The sequence below is a fragment of the Gymnogyps californianus genome, chromosome 5 (assembly GCF_018139145.2).
Source record: "Gymnogyps californianus isolate 813 chromosome 5, ASM1813914v2, whole genome shotgun sequence".
Classification (NCBI taxonomy): Eukaryota; Metazoa; Chordata; class Aves; order Accipitriformes; family Cathartidae; genus Gymnogyps; species Gymnogyps californianus.
In genome coordinates, this window is record NC_059475.1 from 22,609,709 (window position 1) to 22,631,979 (window position 22,271).

At 37.3% G+C, this 22,271-nt stretch overlaps 1 protein-coding gene across 4 annotated transcripts in view; it reads left to right on the forward strand.

The window, feature by feature from the left end:
- The window catches only part of IFTAP (intraflagellar transport associated protein), a 46,130-nt gene that overhangs the window by 21,771 nt on the left and 2,088 nt on the right, over positions 1 to 22,271 (forward strand). For 3 of the 4 annotated variants that reach the window (XM_050897699.1, XM_050897700.1, XM_050897701.1), the window contains exons 3-6: positions 7,876 to 8,033; positions 9,432 to 9,503; positions 10,321 to 10,375; positions 17,040 to 17,170. In XM_050897699.1, coding sequence (XP_050753656.1) covers positions 7,876 to 8,033; positions 9,432 to 9,503; positions 10,321 to 10,375; positions 17,040 to 17,170 — 416 coding nt within the window. The remainder of the gene's footprint in view (positions 1 to 7,875; positions 8,034 to 9,431; positions 9,504 to 10,320; positions 10,376 to 17,039; positions 17,171 to 22,271) is intronic. The other variant, XM_050897702.1, reaches the window with a different exon arrangement.

The window sequence follows — 22,271 nt, forward strand, 5'->3', positions numbered from 1 at the left end:
TTTAAAAAAAAAACAGGCCTTTTGAAGATGCTTTAATGTGTTAATTGTAATATCCAAAATCGAGCATTTTTGAAACTTTTGGGCTCTCTGACATTGTATTAATTTGTTCCCACCTGCTGTAATCTTTTTATGATATTATTTGTTAATAAGGAATACTTTGTATGGACATGTCAGATGCTTTTAATTATAGACAATTCACTTGTTTCTTACAGTGCTTATCTACTTACCTGCTAGAGCTGAATTCTTCTAGAATGCAAGTACACAGAAGGTTTTCAAAATCAATTCTGTCCTGATTTATTAGTCTATCACCTGCTCATTTAAAGTGCTCCTAACATACGTATTTAATGTAGTTTCCTTGTGCTGAGGATGAATTTAAGCACATTTGTGGTTGCTTTGACTGTAAAAAACAAAAAAAAAGTGTAACAAACACAGTGCTTATTTAAATAATAAACTCAAATACATTCTGTTTCTTTTAGCTAAGGTTCAAAGTATGGCTTAGTGTAGCCAAGACTCAGAAAGAAGTGTGGAGTTCCTGTACGCTGAACTAGCATTCTCCCATTAGTTACTGTCTAATTTAAAGCTCTTCCTAAACTATCCCTCAGACACAATTTCTGAAATATAACACCATTTGCATTCTGCAAAGGACAGTGTAGATTTTCTGAAGCCATCAGAAGCAGGCACACCTTTATCAACTTCTGGAAAAAGTCTTCCAGCTTTTATATCCTGATACACTCTCAAGTTATAATTGCAAAATGCTGTCAGTTGTACAGCCTGTGCCTTTACGAAGCTGTTTTTTTGCTCCACCATATAAACACTCTTTATTGTTAGAACTAGAAATCTGATCTGGCATGTTGGCATTGCTTGGTAGTGATAGATACCACTTGATCCCTGGTAGATATTAAGAGGTGTAGCTTCCTTAATGGGACTGTGCTGGTTAATATCAGCTGAGGATCTGCTCTAAGATTTCTGTCATGGCTTTCTGAATTTTTTAAAGATTATTTTTCATCATCATCAGTTGGAAGAAGCAGGATTTTTCTCATGCAGGCTGCTGAAATGGTCAAGTGCACATTTGCCTTGTTATTTAACTGACTGCATTATAGTATTCAAATGGAGAAGGTATCCAGCAACAGCACTGTTGAACCGTGGAAGAATAATACATATTTTTAAATGATCAGCTGGGGTGAATGTGGTATAAACAGGAAATATTGCCCCTTTTCTAACACTGACACTATCTAAAGCACAACAGAAACATAGATATCGATACAGATAAACACTACATAAAACCAGGACATATAGGTTCCATTAAGGAAAAAGGGAGAGATACTGGTACAGTAAAAGAACGGTTAAACTTTTGAATATTAAGAGCTGAGCTAGTTTTGGAGAAGTATTGCTGTACATTAAGCTAAAGCAGGTGTGTGAGAGTGGTTGAAATATACTTGAGAGTTACAGTCATTCGTCTTTCCCCTGAAGGAGCACATACAAAAAAAAAGTCCTTTCCTGTCTGGTTTTTAAACATACTACAGTAAGGGAAGTATCCAAAAATGGCAGTCAAAAGTAATAAATGGGACTTAAGAGTTTACCCTTTAAGTCATAATTAGTCCCACTGAAGTTGCTTGTCCCAGTCCATGGAATATATATTTATCCTAGCTGAGGACATGGTGTAGTGAAATTTCCTTAGGAAATTGGCATTGCTGAGTAAAGAATCAAGCCCATATTACTGATTATAGTAAAAGTTGACCTTTTTTGAAGGGGGAAAAAAAAGGTAAACAATACTTTGTGCTGACTATTTGTTATTTAATCAGGGTAAGATCAAAGACATTAAGGGAAAAGGCTGCACAAGCTGAATCTCTGTTCTGGTGTAAAGAGCAAAGAATTCCATAGGCATGAGTGAGTTCCACTGGGGAAACACTGCAGTGAAGGAAAGGGGATTCAGCAGCAAAAATGGCCTTGATAATTAGAGGTGAAGTGTAGAAACGGAAGACCACAATGTTTGACGTACTGGACTTTCAAGATGTGTTACAAATATTAATTTGCATGCTTAGGCAAGTTGTTTTTTTCTTTGCTGTATAGATCAAGTTACTTTGACAGAAGAGTTCTACTTGCTCGGTGCTACTGCGAGATCACTGTCATCAGAATTAGTGAGGATTTTGGTTGAGTAAGGTTGGAATTGGACTTCAGGAATTCAGATAGCTAGGGGATAGACAATTCAGATGCTGAGGGTTGGCAGATGTGATATAGTATCTACGGAACATCCACTGCCTTTTTGGGTGGCAGGAGGAGGCTAGGCAGGATGCCCTAAGACTCTTAAAACAGTACTACATAATGAAGTTTAGGTGCCTGAATTGCACCTGGATTGCTCTTACTTATGGACAGGCATATAGGACCCTAATACTGAAATCCTCCAGGTACTTACTGTATGGGATACTTGGGCTTTTTGTCATGAAAAGTTGGAAAAACTGCATTGATTTACAGAGATTTATGCATTTAAATACATGGAAACAGGAAGATAGCTCGAGAATGTAAATTAGAGCAGGTTTTCTAGGCTATGTAACTTCAAAACACTACGTTCTGTTCTCAACTGGGCAATATACAAGCAGAAGGAGGCTGCAAGTTTTGATTGGGTTACTGCAGAAAATCTGGGAGCTGGTTTGATTGCATTATCAAAAAGAAATAGAAAGCTTTAAAAATTATCTTCCCAACAAATTGGATTTTCAGCCTTGAAATTTGTTTTTTCCTCTTACAGCTTGGCATTTAGAGTAAATGAACTCAGCACCATGCAGCGGTTTACATAGTTGCAAATAGGTAAATACAGGTACTTCTCCTACAGTATGTTACCGTCTTGTGAACATCGCAAAGTGATATTTTTGGAAACATTTCAGTGACAGGATTTGTTCTTGTTTTAAAATGTGGCTGTTTGCCCATGATGTGTTTGAAGAATGGAGATAGTGAATAAACATGACATTTGTACTCGTGACCTCTGTGCAAGATAGTTACCATGCTACTATGAGTAAAATTATTTTTTGTTCAGGAGTCCTGCACAAAGTCACTGTATTATTTGAATCCCAGGTTTTCCATTAAAGCATAACTTGGAAGGGATTTAAGGGATTCACAGGCCTTCTGCTGGCTCTCAGTCCAGCATTTTGACGACAAAGAAGTAAATTGGAACTTAAAATAGTAGCTTTGCTGTATTTTTTTTTTTTTAATAGTTAAAAGGACCTGTTTCTCATTCTCACCCAATTTTTGGTTTTGGAATGAATTCATTCAATTGAAAAAAGGTGGGAAATACCTGGTAGTTTGTATTGTTTTGTCCAGTGTATTATCCCAAGCCAGGTTTTCTCCAGTATGTTATTGATTGCTGCGTCTGGTCTGGCTTTGAAATGTTTCAGACCATGAGACTTTTATCATTCTTCTGGGGCTACTATTTCATCTAAGAGATTTCACTGACAGGAATTTTTTCCTGATAATCCTGGTAGCTCTCTTCTCTGGCTTTGTGATAAGTGACTTCATTATTCTTTGAAATATGTGGATGATCAGTGGACATTTTCAAAAGATTCCCTTCCAAATTGAAAGACAAAGAGAATTTTAAGCAATATAGAGGATAAGGTAGTGGGAGAGAAAAAAAATTATCAAGCTGGATATACTTTCTGATAGAAATATGTTTCTGAAGTCTGCAGCATACTTTTCAGTGACACACAATTATGATGGATACTACTCTTGAGAGACTCAGATTTACTTTTCTAGAGACCTAAGCTGGCTTGTTATTTCATTGTTAAGGTACTGACAGTGGAATTTCTAAAAAGTAAGACTGAAAAACTGTCTGCAGAGTGAATATGTGAATTTTTCCATCATTTCAACCTTCTTCTGCTATTTTTTTTTATGTTTGTATCCCTTATTTTGGACTTTTGTCACATGTTGTAAAGGTCACTGTTGTACATCTGGGTCTTGGCACGTTGAGAACTGTGACTGTGAATAATGAGTCAATTATCACTTAGTCAGGGGGAAGGCAGAGTGATTCTTTTGCTGGCTTGAATGTGATCCTTCCTCCTTCCCCTTCTCTTTCAAAAGTAAGGACAGAAATGGTTGAAATTCAGAACACTGTCAAAGAATACAGCTGTGATACTTCTCTGCAGATTGTAGTTTCTTTAAATTTAGAACAATTTATGTGAATTGTTTTTAATAATATTTTTTAAGATCATGACTGTTACTGCTTCAAGAGAGCCAGTTATGTGATGCACGCATTGAGAAACTATAGGTATCAGTAGTTACTTTGGACATCTGAAGGTGGATCTTACTGGCCCTGAGGAACTGTGCTTGAGGCTAGCAACGTAATGTTTGATTCACCTCTCCTGCTCCAATTTATGTGGCATAGCCTCATTATGCATATGGTTGCATAGCTGATATTCTGTCCACAGCATGCATTTCACAACTGCTTTGGGTTGCTTAGACTTTTTTTTTTTCCTTCTGAATTTTTCTTCACTTGTACTTATGAATCTAGTATCACATTGCGGTTGTGAATGTTTCATCAAATATAATGTTTAATATTCTATAACCCAATAACTCTGCAATGGTCTTAACCAGAAAAAAGTTTCTGACAGCAGTTTATGACTGATCTCTTAGGAAAAGCGATAGTGCTTCTAGCTGTGGTCTGGGGTTGGTAAATGGCACATAAATACTATGAATGCACTTGATTTCTTATTAGCTCATTTAATCTGTCTAGCTTTTTAACTCTGACAATAGCTCAGCTGTCCAGAAAATATATAATAAAATAAGTTTGTCAGCTCATATGTACTGTCTAATTATAACTGCCCAGCTATGTGTCATAGGTCTTTTGATGCTAAAAGTGATATTATTTTATTTGGAGAATTCAGAACCTATATTTTGGAGAAGGATGATCTGATTTCTATCCCAGAAGAATGACCACAGTGGTGTCCAAGATATGCATGGGCTTGTGCAGGAATATCATGTTTATTCAGAGCCTATTGGCTGTATGAATTATGTTGCTGATCATTCCAGTTGATGATGCCTTTTGTCTCTCTGTTGATCTGGCTGAGAAAAGTGTATGGCTTCCAGAAGCTTTTTCTCACTTCTCATAACATAAAGGCTCCTGATGGGCACAGGGAGGATACTGGGTTCTCAGTCCCTATGGTTACTCTATAGGTCTGCACACATTTGGCTGTGTAATTTGCTAATACACACATACCCTAAAATACATTAATATCCTTTTGTGGCTGGTCAGTCTTTAATATAAAACTTATCAGTTCTTAGTATAAAACAGGAAGTCCATCCTGTTTTACCACTACAATAACAAAAGATTGAAGCTTTTTGAGCTAGTCATCTAGTTCTTCCTATAAAGTAGGGTGACAGTAAAAAATATCTTCAAATAGTGGGTGACCATTTTACCTGTTAAGAATTTAAAAGAGGGTTTCTTGTGTAATACTGCTTCATTTCCATGGCTTGAAAAAGAGAGTGTGTAGGAAGAAGAGATTGCCCATATATATTGCTGTTTCCAAATACTGTTTTAGGAAAGTACTTGCTAAAAAAGCAGGGAGAAGCCAGATGTCATATCAAGAGACCTGGGATTTAGGAATTATTCAGAGGATCCATCTGTGGTCTGAGCATTAAAATCTGTTTGCTAGATTGCTCTGATCTGGTGCAATTTACTTTCTACGAACCTTGACTTTTATGAGTGCAGACTTCAGGTTATGCCCAGACTGCTGGCCCTTTCTATGTGTCATAGTAACTGCAGCACAGAGCTGTCCCTGGGGATTAATAAGTCTTTGGTGGATGGCTCAATGTAGTAACCCCAAGGGCATCATTAAAACTCTCCACAAGAATTACTTCAATGCCTGTAACATATAATTATGCTTTAGAAATGCACTGCAGTGTTTCTTATTGTTACAAAGTAGATTTTTCAAACTAAACCCAAGAAACTCTGTTAAATGAGCATTTATTTTTCATTAAGAACATGTGGTGTGAAGTTCATTTGAATCGATTGTCTTTTAGCTGCTCCATATTTGGTAATGGGACTTTTAAAATAAAAAGTCCTGCATTTTTATTGTGGCCACAATTAGTATATTTTTTCCCATGTTGTAGGAAAAAAACTATTCAGCATGGGTTCAGAAATCCATACTTCCATGCACATACTTGTCCTGATCTGTAATCAGCTCCTAAGATCCAGTCCGTACTGTTGAGATTTCATTTGATGATCACCTAGCTGTATCCTAATTCTGCTGGCTGCTCTGTGCCCCATGGACCTGGCTGGTAGGACAGTCAGAAGCACTAATAGTTGTCTTAACTTTGCTCTTGTTGTCCAAGGAGTTGTTAAAGGTCTGAAAGATGTCACAAGCTATCATTGAAAGACTCAGTTCTGTTTCTGAATACTTCCCTATTTTCAGTGAGGGCCCAATTAGCCACTATTGATGTATAAAATAAACACGAGAGAAGTTATTCCAATCTTCTGTCAATGCACTGGCAAACATTTTTCCAGTCTGTCTTTCAAGACCAAAGGAATCCCCTAAGGGAACAAACCCTGCTTGAACATCTGTATTTTATCTTGAATCTCAGGACCTAAACTGCTGGCAATTAAATATCACTGGTGTATTGCTGTTTGTTAGTCTGGTCCCAATAAAAAAATATATACTTGCAAAATTTTCCCACCCAGTCAAATTGCTGATATAGGGAGGAAATCAAATTGGTAATAAGCGAAATCAAGAGCATACTATAGTTGTTAAACACTGAAAACAGCAGTGCTGAAAGAAATCAGCTCAAATGAGGTGTTTTAGTAACTAAAGATATGGGGGCTAGGTTATAGGACCTGTCAGTGCATCTCATCACATGGTCCTGGACTGGTGGAGATTCTGGCAGTGGTGCCCATGGACACCCAAGAGCTCTGTGGGTGCTGGCCCCGGGTGGACCTACAGTCAGTATCAGTATCAGCTCTGACAAGAACTGCCAAGGCTCACTTCTATACTAGACAACATGGGCATTTGCTCTAATGGTGTGAGATTCACACACAGGGCACACGTCTGGGCTGATAGTCAGTATAAACAGGGTGATACCGAGATACTGAGGTAGAAAATACAAGAACTGCTCCATTTTTGGACCAGATCATCGCTGTATTATGATCAAAATCAGAGTCCTTTCTTGTGCTTGATAAGAAGGTACACCATCAGTTAGGTATGTGAAGGAATATGTGCACTTGAACTGCTTAAGATGTCAAGTGATTTTGTGAGCACAGATCCCACGTAAGCACAGTTGCTGGACTTTTAAAACTAGACATGTAAGTGTTGGAGTGTGTGTTGGTGTTGGGGAATGAGGGGGGTTTCCTGGTTTTGATTCTAAAAATGTACATCTAAAATAGCTCTACTGAGCGTGTGCAGTTGCTATGGGGTTTATAGCGGTGTCGCAAAGAAGAGACTCTCTTCATATGTGCTGGTGTTTGCAGTGCCAGATGAAGGCATGGGCACAAATGTTATGTGCCATTTTGTGTAGAATTCAGAGAGCATTTAAACAAAGTTTTTAAATAAAAACTAAGGTGTAACCTTACTTACTATATTGCTTTTTTGGGTATTTTCAGCTCTCAGGTTATTTTATCAAGTTTTCTGTATATTGCATAAGCTTTTGAGACAATGAATTCTTCAGTATTGAGGAATAGGTGATACTTTGTGCACTGGAAGTTCAAACTGCGTATTTGGTTTTATGATAAAGATTGCAACATACATGTATATGATGCACATGAAAGCTCTGAAGGAGCTCACCTCTGAGAGGAAAAGTGAATGTGTAAAATAAGTCAATATTACATCTACTGAAATTCAAATTTTTCTTTTTCTTGGATAGTGCATTGTGTTATCTGATCTGATGTGATTCTCCTTGCAGAGGAAGAGGGGAAGACAATTGAAGGAAGTAAAGTGGACTCCTTAAGAAAAACATTTTCTACTTCTGAATTATCAAATAAAAATAAAGAGGATGGCTCACCTGGCAGAAGCAAAGAAATGTGGGTGTATCTTCCACCACAGATGCCAAATGAGAATGAGGTAATGAGTTAACATTTGTCCATGTGGACAAGCACCACATTCAAACAGATGAAAATATGGGGAGATACACTGTCCAAATGTTAGAGGCTAGTGGTGTTTATCCCATCTGAGGCAAATATTTAAAATACTACCTAAGTGTGTAATGCTTACAGAGGCACCTGCAGGGATCATGTTTGCCAGTGGCATTTGCTCTACTTTTTAATGCTTTCACTGAAGACTGCAGTTAACAGTAGAAGTTGGCAAAAAGGAAAAGATCTTGAGAGTATGGGTGCCAGCATGCACAGATTTATTTTGTTTCTTGGGGATTTTAGCAAGTACTAAGTTCTGTGTTACTGAAGCTAGATTGCTTCAGCTACCTAAAGTAAACAGTAGGCAGGCCAGAGGCATTTTTAATCTTCTGAAACATATGAGATTAGGGATTTAATGTGTAGGGACAGGAAAACAACAGACATCATCTGGAGAGAGCGAGATGGAAATCTGAGTCCACTTGTTAAGAACTTCTGCCCTCCTGCCTGAATAACAACTAAGCTGTGATCTAGCCTGTACTCAAAAATTCCCTTCATTAAACTTTTTATTAAAAAAGAAGTAGCAGGTCATTTTGTGCAATACACAGAGCAACACACTTAATTGCCTTCAAATGATGGGTCTGCCAGGCCTCAGTCAAAGAGCACAAGCTGTCATTTTCCTCCCTACTAGCATGTGCCTTTCAGGTGGAATCAAGCAAGACTTTTAAAACAATCACATTCTGTCGGTTGATTGTGTAATAATAATGACAAGAATCTTTCTGCCATTTTTCTCATGAAGAAATATGGTTGCCTCATTGGGATAGACTGCCTTTGGGTCACTTACTTTAGCCACTTTGAATTGGCTTTCTGCCCTATAAAGCAATGTCCAACTTCCATTATCCTTTATTTAATGGAATGTCTTAATACTTGTCTTTGTTGCTACAGAAAAAAAGTTTCAGGCATGGCTGCACATTTTTGTTACATTAGCAGTTTAAGAAACAAATACAGTAATAGTAGAATGCATCAGAAAAATTGCTAGCGTAGCAGCAGGAGGCAGCTGTAATGCAGTAAGTTGGCCACTGTAACCTTTAAGCCTGCCCTGAGGAAAGGAAAGAGGGAAAAAACTGCTATTGAAAACAATGCTTCTGTTCTAAATGCTACTTTTTAGGCATGTTATGATTACTTGCACTGTTGGTCCAATTGATTCAGTCTGGTCCTGTGGAGGATTTCAGAGGATTACCTGCATACGTTCTATTTTCAGGAGCATTGCATTCACTTTTTAAAAAATTTTAAATACACCGTAAAGGATCTGTATGTGTAAATCAGTAGGAGCTTTGACTGTGATTTTGGTTCTGTTTCATGCATGTAAGTATTTCTGCTTATCTATCTACAGACAGTGACGAAGGAGAGCTGGAAAGCTGGTGGCTCTGATGGAAATGATCTCAGTCTGTCTGAAAGAGTGAAGGTGAGGTTTTCTTTGATTTTCTTCAAAGTGGGGATTATGAGCAGAACATGACTGATTTTTCCTTTATTCATTTGCAATTTGTTGATGTATTTCTTTCCCATCCGTGGGAAAGAAGGATGAGAGCATCACCATGCAAAACTTTTTTCAAATAATGAGTATGTACTTTTAAAGTGTAAAGGTTATGTAAGTGTTGATGAGAGTGATGTCAAATCACATTGGAAAAAATTATCTAAGAGCATTTGTAATTACTTCATGAAAACACAGAAGACTACCCAGTGCATATAGTAAATCCTCCATGGCAACACTATTTGCACATAGGCTGGGAAAGGCCTTTCACTTTCACCCTGTGCATCTATTCAGAGTGCTACCTGAAATAAGAAATGTCTTTTCTTGTGGTATGTTTTAGATAGTTTAGACTGTTTTCAAGAGACATCAGCCTGAAAAAACAGTAGTGCAATGTCCCAGATGAAATACTAAAAATTTAATAATTCTTAGCTTTTTTTATTTCCCATTCAGTTCACCATTAGTATCAAAACAGAAGGATCAAGCTCTACTTTGCCTACAGCATGTATTGTCTCTGTGCCATATACAGTGAGCTTGCAATTTTGGCAGCAATTCTTTGCCTATACGTGAAAAAGTATTTCCTTTAGGTTCCACATTTCAAAGAAAATTCATATGCTTTCTTGGAAAAATGCAAGGGAGGATGGAGAAGATGAAGCAGACAATTTAATGCTTTTTTACTTTGCTCTAGATGGTACTATAAGGAATAGAATTAATACATTTTAATCTATTTTCCAATTTGGGGTTTTCACGGCAGGTGGACAAGTACTTAGATTTGGAAGATACAGACACAGATGAAGAGACATGCAGTGGTAGGTTTTCCCCCCTTTCATATTCACTATCATTGTCTGTCTTTGGATGGAAGTGTATGGACATTGTTTAAAGAACTGTTTCTCTTCTAAAAAAGATGTTCTTCCTCAGTTCTTCTATTGCTAGAAAAATCCCCAAATTGCCCAAGTTCCCCAAATTAAAGTACTCATTTCCTCGCTCTAAGAGGTAATGAGATAATGAATTATAAGGAATATTTATTACACTGTGTCCTGGTGAGCAGTTATTTTTTTTCAAGATTTTTCAGAATTGCAGAACACTTCTTGTTAGCAACGTTTCTACATTTTTCTGCACTTCTATTTTGTACTGAAATAATTTTGATTACAAAAGTTTCTCCACAAAGTAACATAGGTGCTAAGAGAGAGTTCTATGAAGTGGAAATACTTAATGAAAATGTTGTCCCTACCTATTAAAATGATTTCATCCTGGGCTTAAAATAGATGAGACTAATTTTGGATTCACAGTGAACTTCTTTAAGAATTCCAATTATTGGAATTTTGAGTTGTGTTGAACTGTTCCATACATCTATAATAATTTTAACTCTCCCACTTTTAAAAAGTAAGTAGAAACCTAGTGTCTGTAGTTATTTGTCTATCATAGGTGCTTGTGTGGTCTTTATTACCATCAGAATTGACAACCTTTTAGTGATTAAATTCATTTTCCTCATCTATACCTGTGTCTGCACAAAGAAACCAAGCCACACAGATTAAGGCATTTGCCTAAGGTCACTGAAAGAAGCTGTTACAGAGCAGGACTTTGGTCCTCGGTTCCTTGGTTATTGCCGTTTGATTAGTCTGTCTAATCCATTAAAGATTTGATTAGTCTTTCCTTTCTGTATTTGCAGAATTCCTATGAAGTCAGAGGGCTTAGGGACTTCCAGTTGATTAACATTTGGAGCTTGGCTGTAACTCACAAGAAAATAAACCAACATAAGTCAGGTTTACAGCAAATATTCTTTCTCCAACCTGGGTGGGCATTTCAGGAAGGAGGGAGTAAGATAGCAGTCCTGTATCAGGTACAGACATCAAAGATTTCTTTTGAGTGCAGTGTTCATGTACCCATTTTTCGCTTTGTAGGACATTGTTCTGTGTTTCTGTCTTAAATTCTGGTAATATCTATTAAAAAAACATGGGGCTTACTGGTGGAAGCCTAAACCCACATTTCACTTGTATCGTAATGAAATGAGAATGGTCTATATCTAGTTCATGGAATATCTGTAGTTCAAAACAGGCCACAAATTGGATGAGAAATAAGCCCAACACTAAAATACCAAGCAGGGCAGTGAGGAAAGAAGAGCTCTGCCAGAGCTTGGGGATAGCTCGCCACTTTCTGGACCATGCCAGACCTTGCCTCTTTCCAGGCTTTTCAGTCATTTCTGTGTGTTTGTGTGTGTGCAAGAGTAAATGTTAATCACATACGTTTAGAAACCCCTAGTAAAACAGACTGCATTTGAACAAGATGAGAATTACAAAAATGACCATCTGCTTGTACCGTCTGAATAGCACTTTATGCAAGCCACACTGGGAAAACCTTTCAGTTAGTGCTTTTATTGCTGATCATAAAAATAATAAACGTAACATTATACCACCACTACTGTAGATTATCAGTGTGCTAACTACTCACTTTTTACGTGACATTTGATTTGGCTTTCAATCTCTGCTCTTCTCAGCTCTTCCCATGAGACAGCACTCCCTGCACAAACTCCCTGCACAGACTGCCTCAGTGCAGAAAGAAGCCATATCAACTCCTAAGCAATCAACAGTGCTCACTAACAACATTAAGCATTTAGATTGTATTTTATAACATCAAAACACTGCATAACCAGAAGCTAATTATTCCTTCTAAACTCTGTAAGGAAAGTGAACAGCATCCATATTTATATCTGGGAAACCCACAGCCTGAGTCTTGCCCAGGGCTTCTTCAGTGGAGATAGCTATTGAGTCAAGATGAAAAATTTCCCCTTGACTCCTAAGTGCAGAAAATAGGACTTACAGTTTGATAGTTGTCTTACATGTCAAAATCCACTTGATAGGCTTCATAGTAAGAGAGGTAAAATCTTACTCCTGTAGAAACCATAGCAACAAAATGCAAATTAAAATATAAAATGGTGTTGCTTCTATTGTTTGTAATAATAAAGTAATATAAAATAATATACCTATTGACCACCTTAATAAAGGATTAATTCTGAAGAAGTCCAGTTAGTTTTTAAGTGAGGCAAAATGTGACACAAATTTGAAAGACATTCTGTTGCTGGCCTTTTTAAATGCTGCCACTTCTGTGTCAGAACAAATGATAGATTTAAGACTTCATATTGGCAAAACAAGCTAGGACACCCAGTAAAAAATATCATACCTTGCTAGCATAATTACAACAAGCTTTTATCTCTACTTGTTATTGGCAACAGTTCGGTATCTCCATACTTCATTTAGCTTTAAAGGGCAGATCAGTTAGCTGAGTTAGCAACTGTACAGGAGTACAATAAATATTCACACTTAAGGGGAAGTGGCTCAAAGTTGACAGTGTGAAAAGCATGATAGAAAATAGACGTTAGAACATCCCATCTAAACCAATGCTTTTTGGGAGATGTCCTGGAAGAATCATTCTAGTGGGTTTTTTTCTCTCCCCCCCCCCCCCCCCCCCCCCCAACTTATTTTCCTAAGTCCAATGTCTTTTAAGGTGTGAATGAATACAGCTGCTTCTTACAAAAAAAAAAAGCAGCCCATAGATTTGGCCAATATACAAATTCATTGTAGCTGTTTTCGTTAGACAGCACTGGGCTGAAAGCCTGAAACCAGGGCAATGCTTTGTGCATTGTGGGACTTTGGCACAGTAAACCATGATTGGCAAAGTAAAACTGCTGCCCTAAACCATAGCTTTAATGCATCGTGTAGAGACAGCATGTGTATGGTGGACTGTTTAATTGCTCTTTCTCACTGAATTTAATCTGTAACTGTAAGTAGCTTAAGGCAACAACAGAGATGATCGGGCTTTCGGCAGGGATGGATGGAGAATGCCTAGTACCTATGTTTTGGCGACAGAATTCCTTTCCAGGACTGGTGACAAATCACTTGCTGCAGGGCTGGAAGGATAGTTAGGTAATTATAGGTAATATTTTTATAGAGTACAAAATATGTAAAAAGCATGTCTAGAGACCTTGAGTGTGCTATTTTTTAAATACAAGAGAAAATTAAAATAGGACTAATTAAACGTATGGGTGAGGCTGCATAGGCAAGGATATCAGAGTCTCATCCTAATCCAGCTTGGAGGTACTGTAAAGTTGTCTTTTCAAGGTCCCAGTTCTTTGTAACCCCACGGAGGTTGAGGAGAATCCAAGTGACTCAGTTACTTTGAAGCTGAGGCCAAACATAACTATTTGATTCTTTAAATAATTCTTTAGGCAAATTATATCAATATCTATTATTTTCCATAATCTGTGCCTTTCCATTTACATTTTGAGCCTATACATCTAGAAAAATCAGGTTGAGGAAGACGATTTGGAGTTAAATTATGTGGATTTTTTCAAGTATGGGGCTCCCCCCAGCTGGCGAATCGCTTTCTTTTTTTCTCCTCCAGTCTCTGCAATCCATTTAACACTGCCTCTAGATGATTTCACACTAGGCAGCTCTTTGGGGCTAACAGCCTGAAGCCTGAAAATCAGAGGAGACAGCAAAATTTAGCTTTTAAGCTTTTTTCGTTATCACTACCTCCCTTCTCAGCTCCCCATCAACAGCATTTTTGTGAAATGTAGTGTCTGAAAGTGGTAAAACCTGTGTTAGTGTATCTATAGCTGGGCATCATTTGGCTACAGTAAAGCTAAAGATATAGACAAGACTTTGAACTTCTTCACTCTTGAAAATTCAAATCAGGTTTGTGCCAATAGATTCTTTTTTTCTATACTTATAATTAATGTCAATGGTACACAATGAGTAAAAAACCCCAACTCAGCAGTGTTCACAGATTTAGTAATCACTTTCTGTGGGTCTATCATGTGGGCAGGGAAAGGGACTAAATAGAAGAGAATTGCTTAGTTTCCAAATATGCCCCCATTAAAGAATGCTGAACTTGAGTAAAATCATCGGACTTCACTGCCATGTCATCTAGGAAGTTGATTCTTCATGGTATGAGAGGTGCATTTCAAAATCTCTTCTCAGAATTTTGGTATCACTGCCTGCTCAGTTATCTCTATATATGGTGCCATTGGCAGTATCTGCGGCTTTCCTGTTGCTAATTAATCACCTCCACAGAGAACATAATTAGCAGCTTAATTAGGATGATCATCCTCTAGTGCTGTAGCATCAGCCTAAACCAGCTGTGAGGTACTGGCTAGAACTTACAATAGCCTACAGTTCCTTTGGGAACTCCCACTGAGGACGACGACTGTCAAAACTTCCTAATTTTTCTCTCTGAAGGAGTTTCTTGATTAAATGTTATCAGGGAAAGCAGCATTTACCGATTAGACTTTCCTATGCTGTCACGCAGCCAGGATAGAGACAAAGCTCATTTCTGGCACGTCTACTGGCAAACAAAGGTTGATTACCGCATTCTTATGGGGTGATTGAAGGGAATTTGAAATATTGTTTACATTACTAACGAGCCTTAAAATAGTGGAATTGACATTCTGAGTATGACAAGCACTTCTTGCTAAAAGCAAAAATAAATTTCCTTCTGTTGTCCTAATTTTTAAGAGTTGTCTTTCTGAGCTATTGCCAGACTGCTGCGTAACAGTGCTTCCTCCTCATCTTCTCTCTGCAGATTGGTCTGTTGAGGAGCGGGGGAAGCTCTTAGCACAGAAATAATCAGTGTTTATATCAGGAGGTGATACAAACCTCCTGATGTCCAGGCTTTCCTTCCTTCAGTGAGGGTATATGTTTAGGGTGCAAGTTTGAAACAATAGCGGAAGATGCCATTGTCTTTAAATGAGCATTCACATCTTCCTTCTGTCCTACAAATAGTTTTGACCTAAGTTATGAAAGATCGAAAAAAAGCAGTTGCAGAGCATGTGAAGACATAGCATATATACCTGTGGACTGCACTGTTCTTTTCAGAAAGCTTTCTCATATAACTCATGCAGAATAAGATCAGATGCTATGCTGAGAACAAGTACTGAAAGCACATAGATGACTAGAGACAGATATAAGCAACCAAGAGAATAGGGATGAAAACTGGAAACCACTTATATGTGAATCATGAACCAAAAGACAAAAATCCAGGAATGAGATACCCAAGGGAACGAATTCAGCTCTTTTTTAAAGAACATTCTACTTTACAAGTCCAAAGCCCCGCTGGCTTTGAAATAGTACACAATTCCCAGAAGAAAACTAAATGAAGAATTTGATAATGGATTTTTTACAAAGGCCTAGCTAGGATTATTTTCAAATGATTATTTTTTTCAAATTATTATTATTTTTATAATACATATATTTCAAATCATTATTTTCAAATGCAGATTTACGAGAGTGAGAGGTCTGTAACTCCACTGCTGTGGTAAAAGTGTGCAGGTAGAGATAAATAGCCACTTCTTCCTTTTCACCCTGGATCTATGTACCCTTTTATTGGTTCCATTAACTAACATTTAAGCAACACTTTGAAAATTTATTCTGAGATTTCAAGAGGAAATCAAGCTACTAAGATGTAGTATAAAGCTGTAAAGAAACTTGTGTATGAGCCAGAAAAAATAGTAGGTAATTTACATAATCCTTCAACTAAATTGCAAGACATATGGTCCCCTTAAGTTCCTTCATAAAAACGTTACTGAGACAAGATGGACACATCTGTGCTGTAGCAGAGCTGAGATTGATTCATGTTAAAAGATATTTCTAAATCTAAGGCATATCCTTCTGAGCTGTCACAGAAAGCAAACCCACGGGTCTCAACATGAACATTTTGCTTAAGTATGTAAAGGAAAAGTGATTGAGAAAGTCTGTGCATTTGTGAACTGTGGACCAAATCCTGCCCGTGTGGAAAGGTTACATGTTGCTGTGTCCCAGATATAGGGAAGTCCTCTCAAGTACCTCTTTTTGGAAAGCTCAGGGAGGAACAAACATCCATGAAATATCCTTGGACAAGAGAGTCATCTGGCACTGTAGTGGGGATATTAGTACTTCTACCAGGTATTTTTACTTCATGTTTTGGGAGAGTCTTGTTAAGATGCTTTGCAAAGATTCTTTATGCCCAATGTACATGTGGTGAAACTCTAGCAAAAGAGAATTGAATGAGACTGCCCAGCTAATCAATGGCAAGACCCAGATTCAGTGCGGTATTTTATAACTCCTACTGCAGACTTCTCTGCTCAGGACCTTCCTTCTTTGTTATGAAAGAGCTGAATCTAATCCCAGGTGTTCTCTGAGTTTAGGATCATCTACATCCAGATTTTTAATTCAGTGTCCTCAAGAAAGAAGAGCTACCTGTCTATTTTCAACAAAGTTTGATTTTTCCTTATTATGGTATATTTTATTATCTAGATTTTAGCTCAGGACTGCATGGATCTGTTTTAAAGATAGCTACCTATATTATATAGTATGCAACAATAAGTATAGCACACTTTGACTAACAAGCTTCTGCCTGTGTCTGAGCACTACAGGATTTTACACAGGATTTTGCCAATTTATACATTGAATAGAAGGTTAAAGTTGACTATTTTTTATTCAGCAGGGTCATTAGTTCTCCCAGGAGAGGTGGAACAGACAGTGACTTATTGTACACCCTTTTTTGATAAGCCTATTCAGCTGAAGTTCAGAACCTTGTCAGTTCCACAGCCATCAGACAGCAAAGCCCAAGAGGTATGAGGTCAGATTTATTTATTTAAACATTGGTGTTTGGGGTGGGTTTTTTTACCTATTGGCTTCTCATGTTATTTCCACAAGAACAGAGAGATATAGATGGAGTGTGTGGAACTGCTGTGAGTTAACAAAATTTTTAAATTGATAACAATATTTTTAAATTAATAATGAATCCTTAAATACATTAAGAATTGAGATAAACAGTCTAACAGAAAGGTACTATTTTATCTTGCACACTGCTACTATATAATCCTACATTTTCAAAATGTGTACTTCAATACTTCAAACTGTATGTGAGCTTTTTAATATTTAATGGGTGTAACTCACAGAATATTCAAGTAAACTCTTGCACTTCCTGACCTTTTAACACATCATTACTTACATAGAATGTTGGGCCATTTAAATTTCCAGTGATCTCATGATCTTACAACATCCTCCGGTTCTCATTGCATCTTCTGCAACAAGGAGGTAGTGAATGATCCCTTTAACGTGACATTTAAAAGAAAAAAAGGCTTTAGAATATATTATGATCAGAATTGGGATTTGTCCTCTTGGAAATGAGTAGTAGCAAGATACTGCTGAGGATCTGCATTGTCTAGGTTCTGGTGTGGAGAGGTTTGCATTATGGAGTCTGAGTCTTTTAATCAGACACAATCAATACAAGCTTTAATTTAGAATTGCCATTTTCCCTCAGAATTTCAGTTCTTTTCAACCTGGAACAGAAGGTGTGGATTGCTCACAGGGTTATTTTAAGTCATTAAGCTTCCTATCCAAATAGTCAGTGTGAATATTAACTTTTGGGGATGTTTCTATTGCAGAGAATTCTTCACCACTCTTTTCCCCTGCCTGATCATTGTAACAGAAGCTGAAGTTAGCTTCCAGCTAAAATGGGCCAGTTTTGATAGTTTCATATGCTTATTGATGTCCCATGAGGCTTAAATCAAGTTTATAAATGACGCGTGACCAATGAAGGTTTGATGTTATAGCAGTGCATATGGTGCCTCCTTTCCTGAGCTCAATTGTGTTTAGTTCTTTGCAATAAACTCTTTACTATAAGGAACAAGTCTGCTTTGGGAGAAAGGAAATGTTCTAAAATGACCTTTCAAGCTTTAATACCCACCATTCTGTGAATAAAAATACTGACTCTTTTCCCTAAGGATTGACATAATTCAAGGTTTTTGCCTTGAGAAATATCCATTGGCACACAAAAAAACCCCTAGAATGAGGTTTTATAGTTTTCTCATTTGATAACTTCTCTATAAAACGAAAGAAGAAGGAGGGTTGCAGCAGCCTGCAGTGTTCATAAAGGATTGCATATGACTCTTTAAACTATAATTCATGAAAAATAGATGAAGATCCCACTGCATGCAAAATTCATTTTCATTTGAGGAAAAGTTGGGTTATGAAAGAGAAACTGAGTATTATTACATTGGTTAAGGCTTGCTGCATTTTTCAGGAAGAAAGACTTATGATTTTCACAACCGTTTGGTTGGTGCCAGGCTACTCAAGATGAAGGCAGTCTTTCCTCTAAATTATACACATATTTGTGCCTTCATTTAGATAATATAACTGTGGTCTGATTTTTAGAACTGTCAAGACTGAACAGGTCCATTTAAAAATCCCTCAGTGCTTCAAATTGTCATTGCCTTGAAAATTAAGTCTTGCATTGCTTATGGCAGGACTAGTTTAGAAAGAGAGGAAGATTTTCCCTGGAGACGTCCCTGCTTTGAAATGAGACTGTTCTCTGTCTATCAAAACAAATCTGTTAGGGAAGGGCAACAGAATGTGACTGCCTAGTCAGTTTTCATAGAGAACGGAAAACCATTCCCTATGAAAAATAAACAAGCTTAATAGTGCAATGTAGGATGTCAAATGTCTATGCTATGGACATATTTGTGAAGGACTTTAGGGGAAGGTGTGTATCTCTGAATGTATTGCTAGGGAAAGTTTAAAAAAAGAAGCTCTGCTAAGAACCGGTGTATAACTTGGCTAATTGTTAAAGAACAACTTGTCTCCCTGAAAATGTTTTTCTGTCAAAAGCTGTTGGGAAGAGGCTTAGTGAATGACACAGCAAATTTGTGTTGTCCACCAATGTTGCTTCATCTTTCTTCCCTGGTTTTAGACATAAATATATTCCTGGATTTCAATATCGACAGTGCAGCATACATGACCTCCCACAGGCCACTGCAAATTGAAACAGCATTCACTCCATGGTTGAAGTACATTATCACAGAACATTTACCTTTCCTACCCAGATATTTATTCTCTCCTTTATTTCTACTTAATACTTTCTTTCATAAAAGACATCATAGTTCTTTTAATTAACAGTATGTCTTAATGTCTGCTTCCTAGGTCTTTATTTGTTCTTATTCCCCCGCCTGCATACATATGAGTGCAGTTGAATGCGTATTTTCCATCCACTCACTATAAACATGCATTCAAAGTGGGGTTCATCTCACCTAACTTCAGCTTTAAATTTAATGATTTAGTCCTTCTGTCATCAAGAGGGGGAGGTAAGCACCTCCAGAAAGTGATTCATTCCGCTTGCTGTAGGCATTTGCCCTAACATGTAATACATCTCCGTCCATAGGCTGACTCTCAGGCTGGGTCTTTTTTGGCTAATTGACTATCTTAATCTAGAAGCCTAACTTTTACATGGCTGGGATTAGGAAAGATGAATTCTACCCTTCTATTCTCCTTTTTTTGTCTTTAGTTTGAGCATTCAAAAAAGTATTTACTATGCCTATCATTTTATCTTTATCTGTGAAATGGCAGCATCTATCACCTAAAATACAGCTTCCATTGAGTTCCTTTGGTTTAAGGTTTTACTGATAGGCCTCAACTGAGGTTTGTTTCTGCTAAGTGCTATGCATAAATGCAACAAGAACAAGGAAGAACTTAAAGACAGGATTGACTAAGTGAAAGAAGATGGAAGAGTTACATCTTCTCAGAGGCCAGTAAAGTCACAGAGATTGAGTGACTTGTCCAGAATGATGAAGCAGAAGTGGAAAATTGGTCAAGATTTACTGACTCCCAATCCAGTGCCCCAAGCTCAAGACGCCCAAGTACCCCAGTATATATTAAGCTCATATGACATAATAGCATACATGCCTTCCCCCTCCCCTTTTTTACCTATTGTTATTGAACTACTAAGTTTTCCCTTGAGTATACAATGAAATAATTGGTGAGTGTATGTGCATCCTTTACATAATTTGAAGAAGTGAATCAGAGTGCCATAGTTACACAGAAATAAAGGGTTTAGGAGGACAGAGACAAGCTGTTCAGTTAACTGTAACTCCACACAGGTTAATAAAAAGAACTGAGTTGCCAATTATTAATAGACTTCTGAAAGTCTCAACTTTAAGGTATTTTATTTACAACATTACTTTGTAAAACAGCCTCTAGCAAAATACTTCAGTTATTAATATGAATATTACATTCTTTTCCCCTTTAATTTGGACATGCCGGAACGGTAAATAAAAATGATTTTTTCTTCAGAGAGTAAATCACAGGAGCAATCTTAAGCAAACTGGCAGTTTTCTAATAGAGCAAAGTTCTATTCCCAGAGAGCTCTCAAAAAGATTTCAATTAGATGTTAAATTAGACACCCGAAATTCACATATTTCTCTCAGCTCCTTAGGCAAAAATAACAAGATAATAACTTGATCAGCTCAGAGAATTCGGTGTTCTATTGCAAAATGTCTTCCTTTTGAAATAGATCAAAATTGCATTTTGCAGTATAAAAATTTAAGATTGCTTCTCTGCGTGGAAGGTTGAAGTGAGCGGCTTCTTGGGAGAAGAAGCAAAAAAAGAATCCCTAGTGCTTTGAATACTCATTTGAGAGATGAAGTATGCTGATAAATATGCAATGTGAATAAACTTTTCAAATGTGCAATGAGTGGGTAAGAGTAAATTGTTAACAGTGAAGTCAAGTATGTTCTACTTTGGCATCTAATTTCAGTTAGCGTTTTGAGGTCGAGTTTTTTAAACAAAAGTTTTTCCAGTATTTCTCTGCATCTGCATAAAATGTTCCTGGAATGACATGAAGGTCAACACAAGGGCATAGCGAATGTGTGTATACTTTCCATAACTATGTTGGCAGAGGAAGAATAGATTTGTTTTTGTAGAATCCCTGTGAAGGCTTACTGTAATTTAAACTTTTCTTAGCTTAGTTATGTATAGATGTGGTAACAAATATTGTTACAACCAAACTAACTGAAAAATATTTGCACCTTGCATCATATTTTAGAAGAGTGTTTTGTATTTCTGCAAAGGAAAGACAGGTAGTAATGAACCTTGGTTGCTGGTACCAGTTGTTACCCAGTTGCTGGTACCCTTACTGGCATGGAAGTTTAGGAGGCTTTGCCTGTGGAAAAGATGAAACTGGACATGAATATGGTGAGGAGGCCAAGGAGTTGACCTTAGCCTTAATGGGAAAGAAAGCACGTGTGCAGGCTTTCTCTCATTGTCACATTTCTTGAATGTGCTATTTATCAAAGTTAATGGTGGTTTACCTGGGATAGTCTATGGACGTAAGCAAGATAATCTTTGCATGCAGAATGAATACCATTTTCTAGACCAACTCTATCCACAAAGTTTGTTTTTCTCATTTCTAAATGCCCATGGTCTACAGGCCTGCATCTAGGATCATTTATATGCTCCAGCATCTATTGAAGCCAATGTAAGCCAGGTCCCTAGAACATTAAGCAATACAGATAATTAATGAAATTATACAAAACCAGAAAAAAATATTTCCTGATCAATCAGGCAATATTATAGTTTATTAATAAAGGATGTAGATACTTGCAAGATACTCGCTGCCATGTCTGTCAAGTGCCTAGCCACCGGAGAGGAATCCAGCTACCACTTCTCTGACTTACTAGATGTCATTATCTGTGTCAATGCAGCTTCTTACAAAATGTTACCAGAAATTGTGTGGGATACTGTGCCTTTTAAACTGAGCAGTGACCATAAGATGCTGAGTGTTCTTCCTCCCTTTCAGCAAAACAAATAAGTGTATTCTTAACTTCAAATACATCAGTAGTCATTGACTTCATTGAGGATTCATCAGAAGTTTGAAAAAATAAGCATGTGTTTAAAT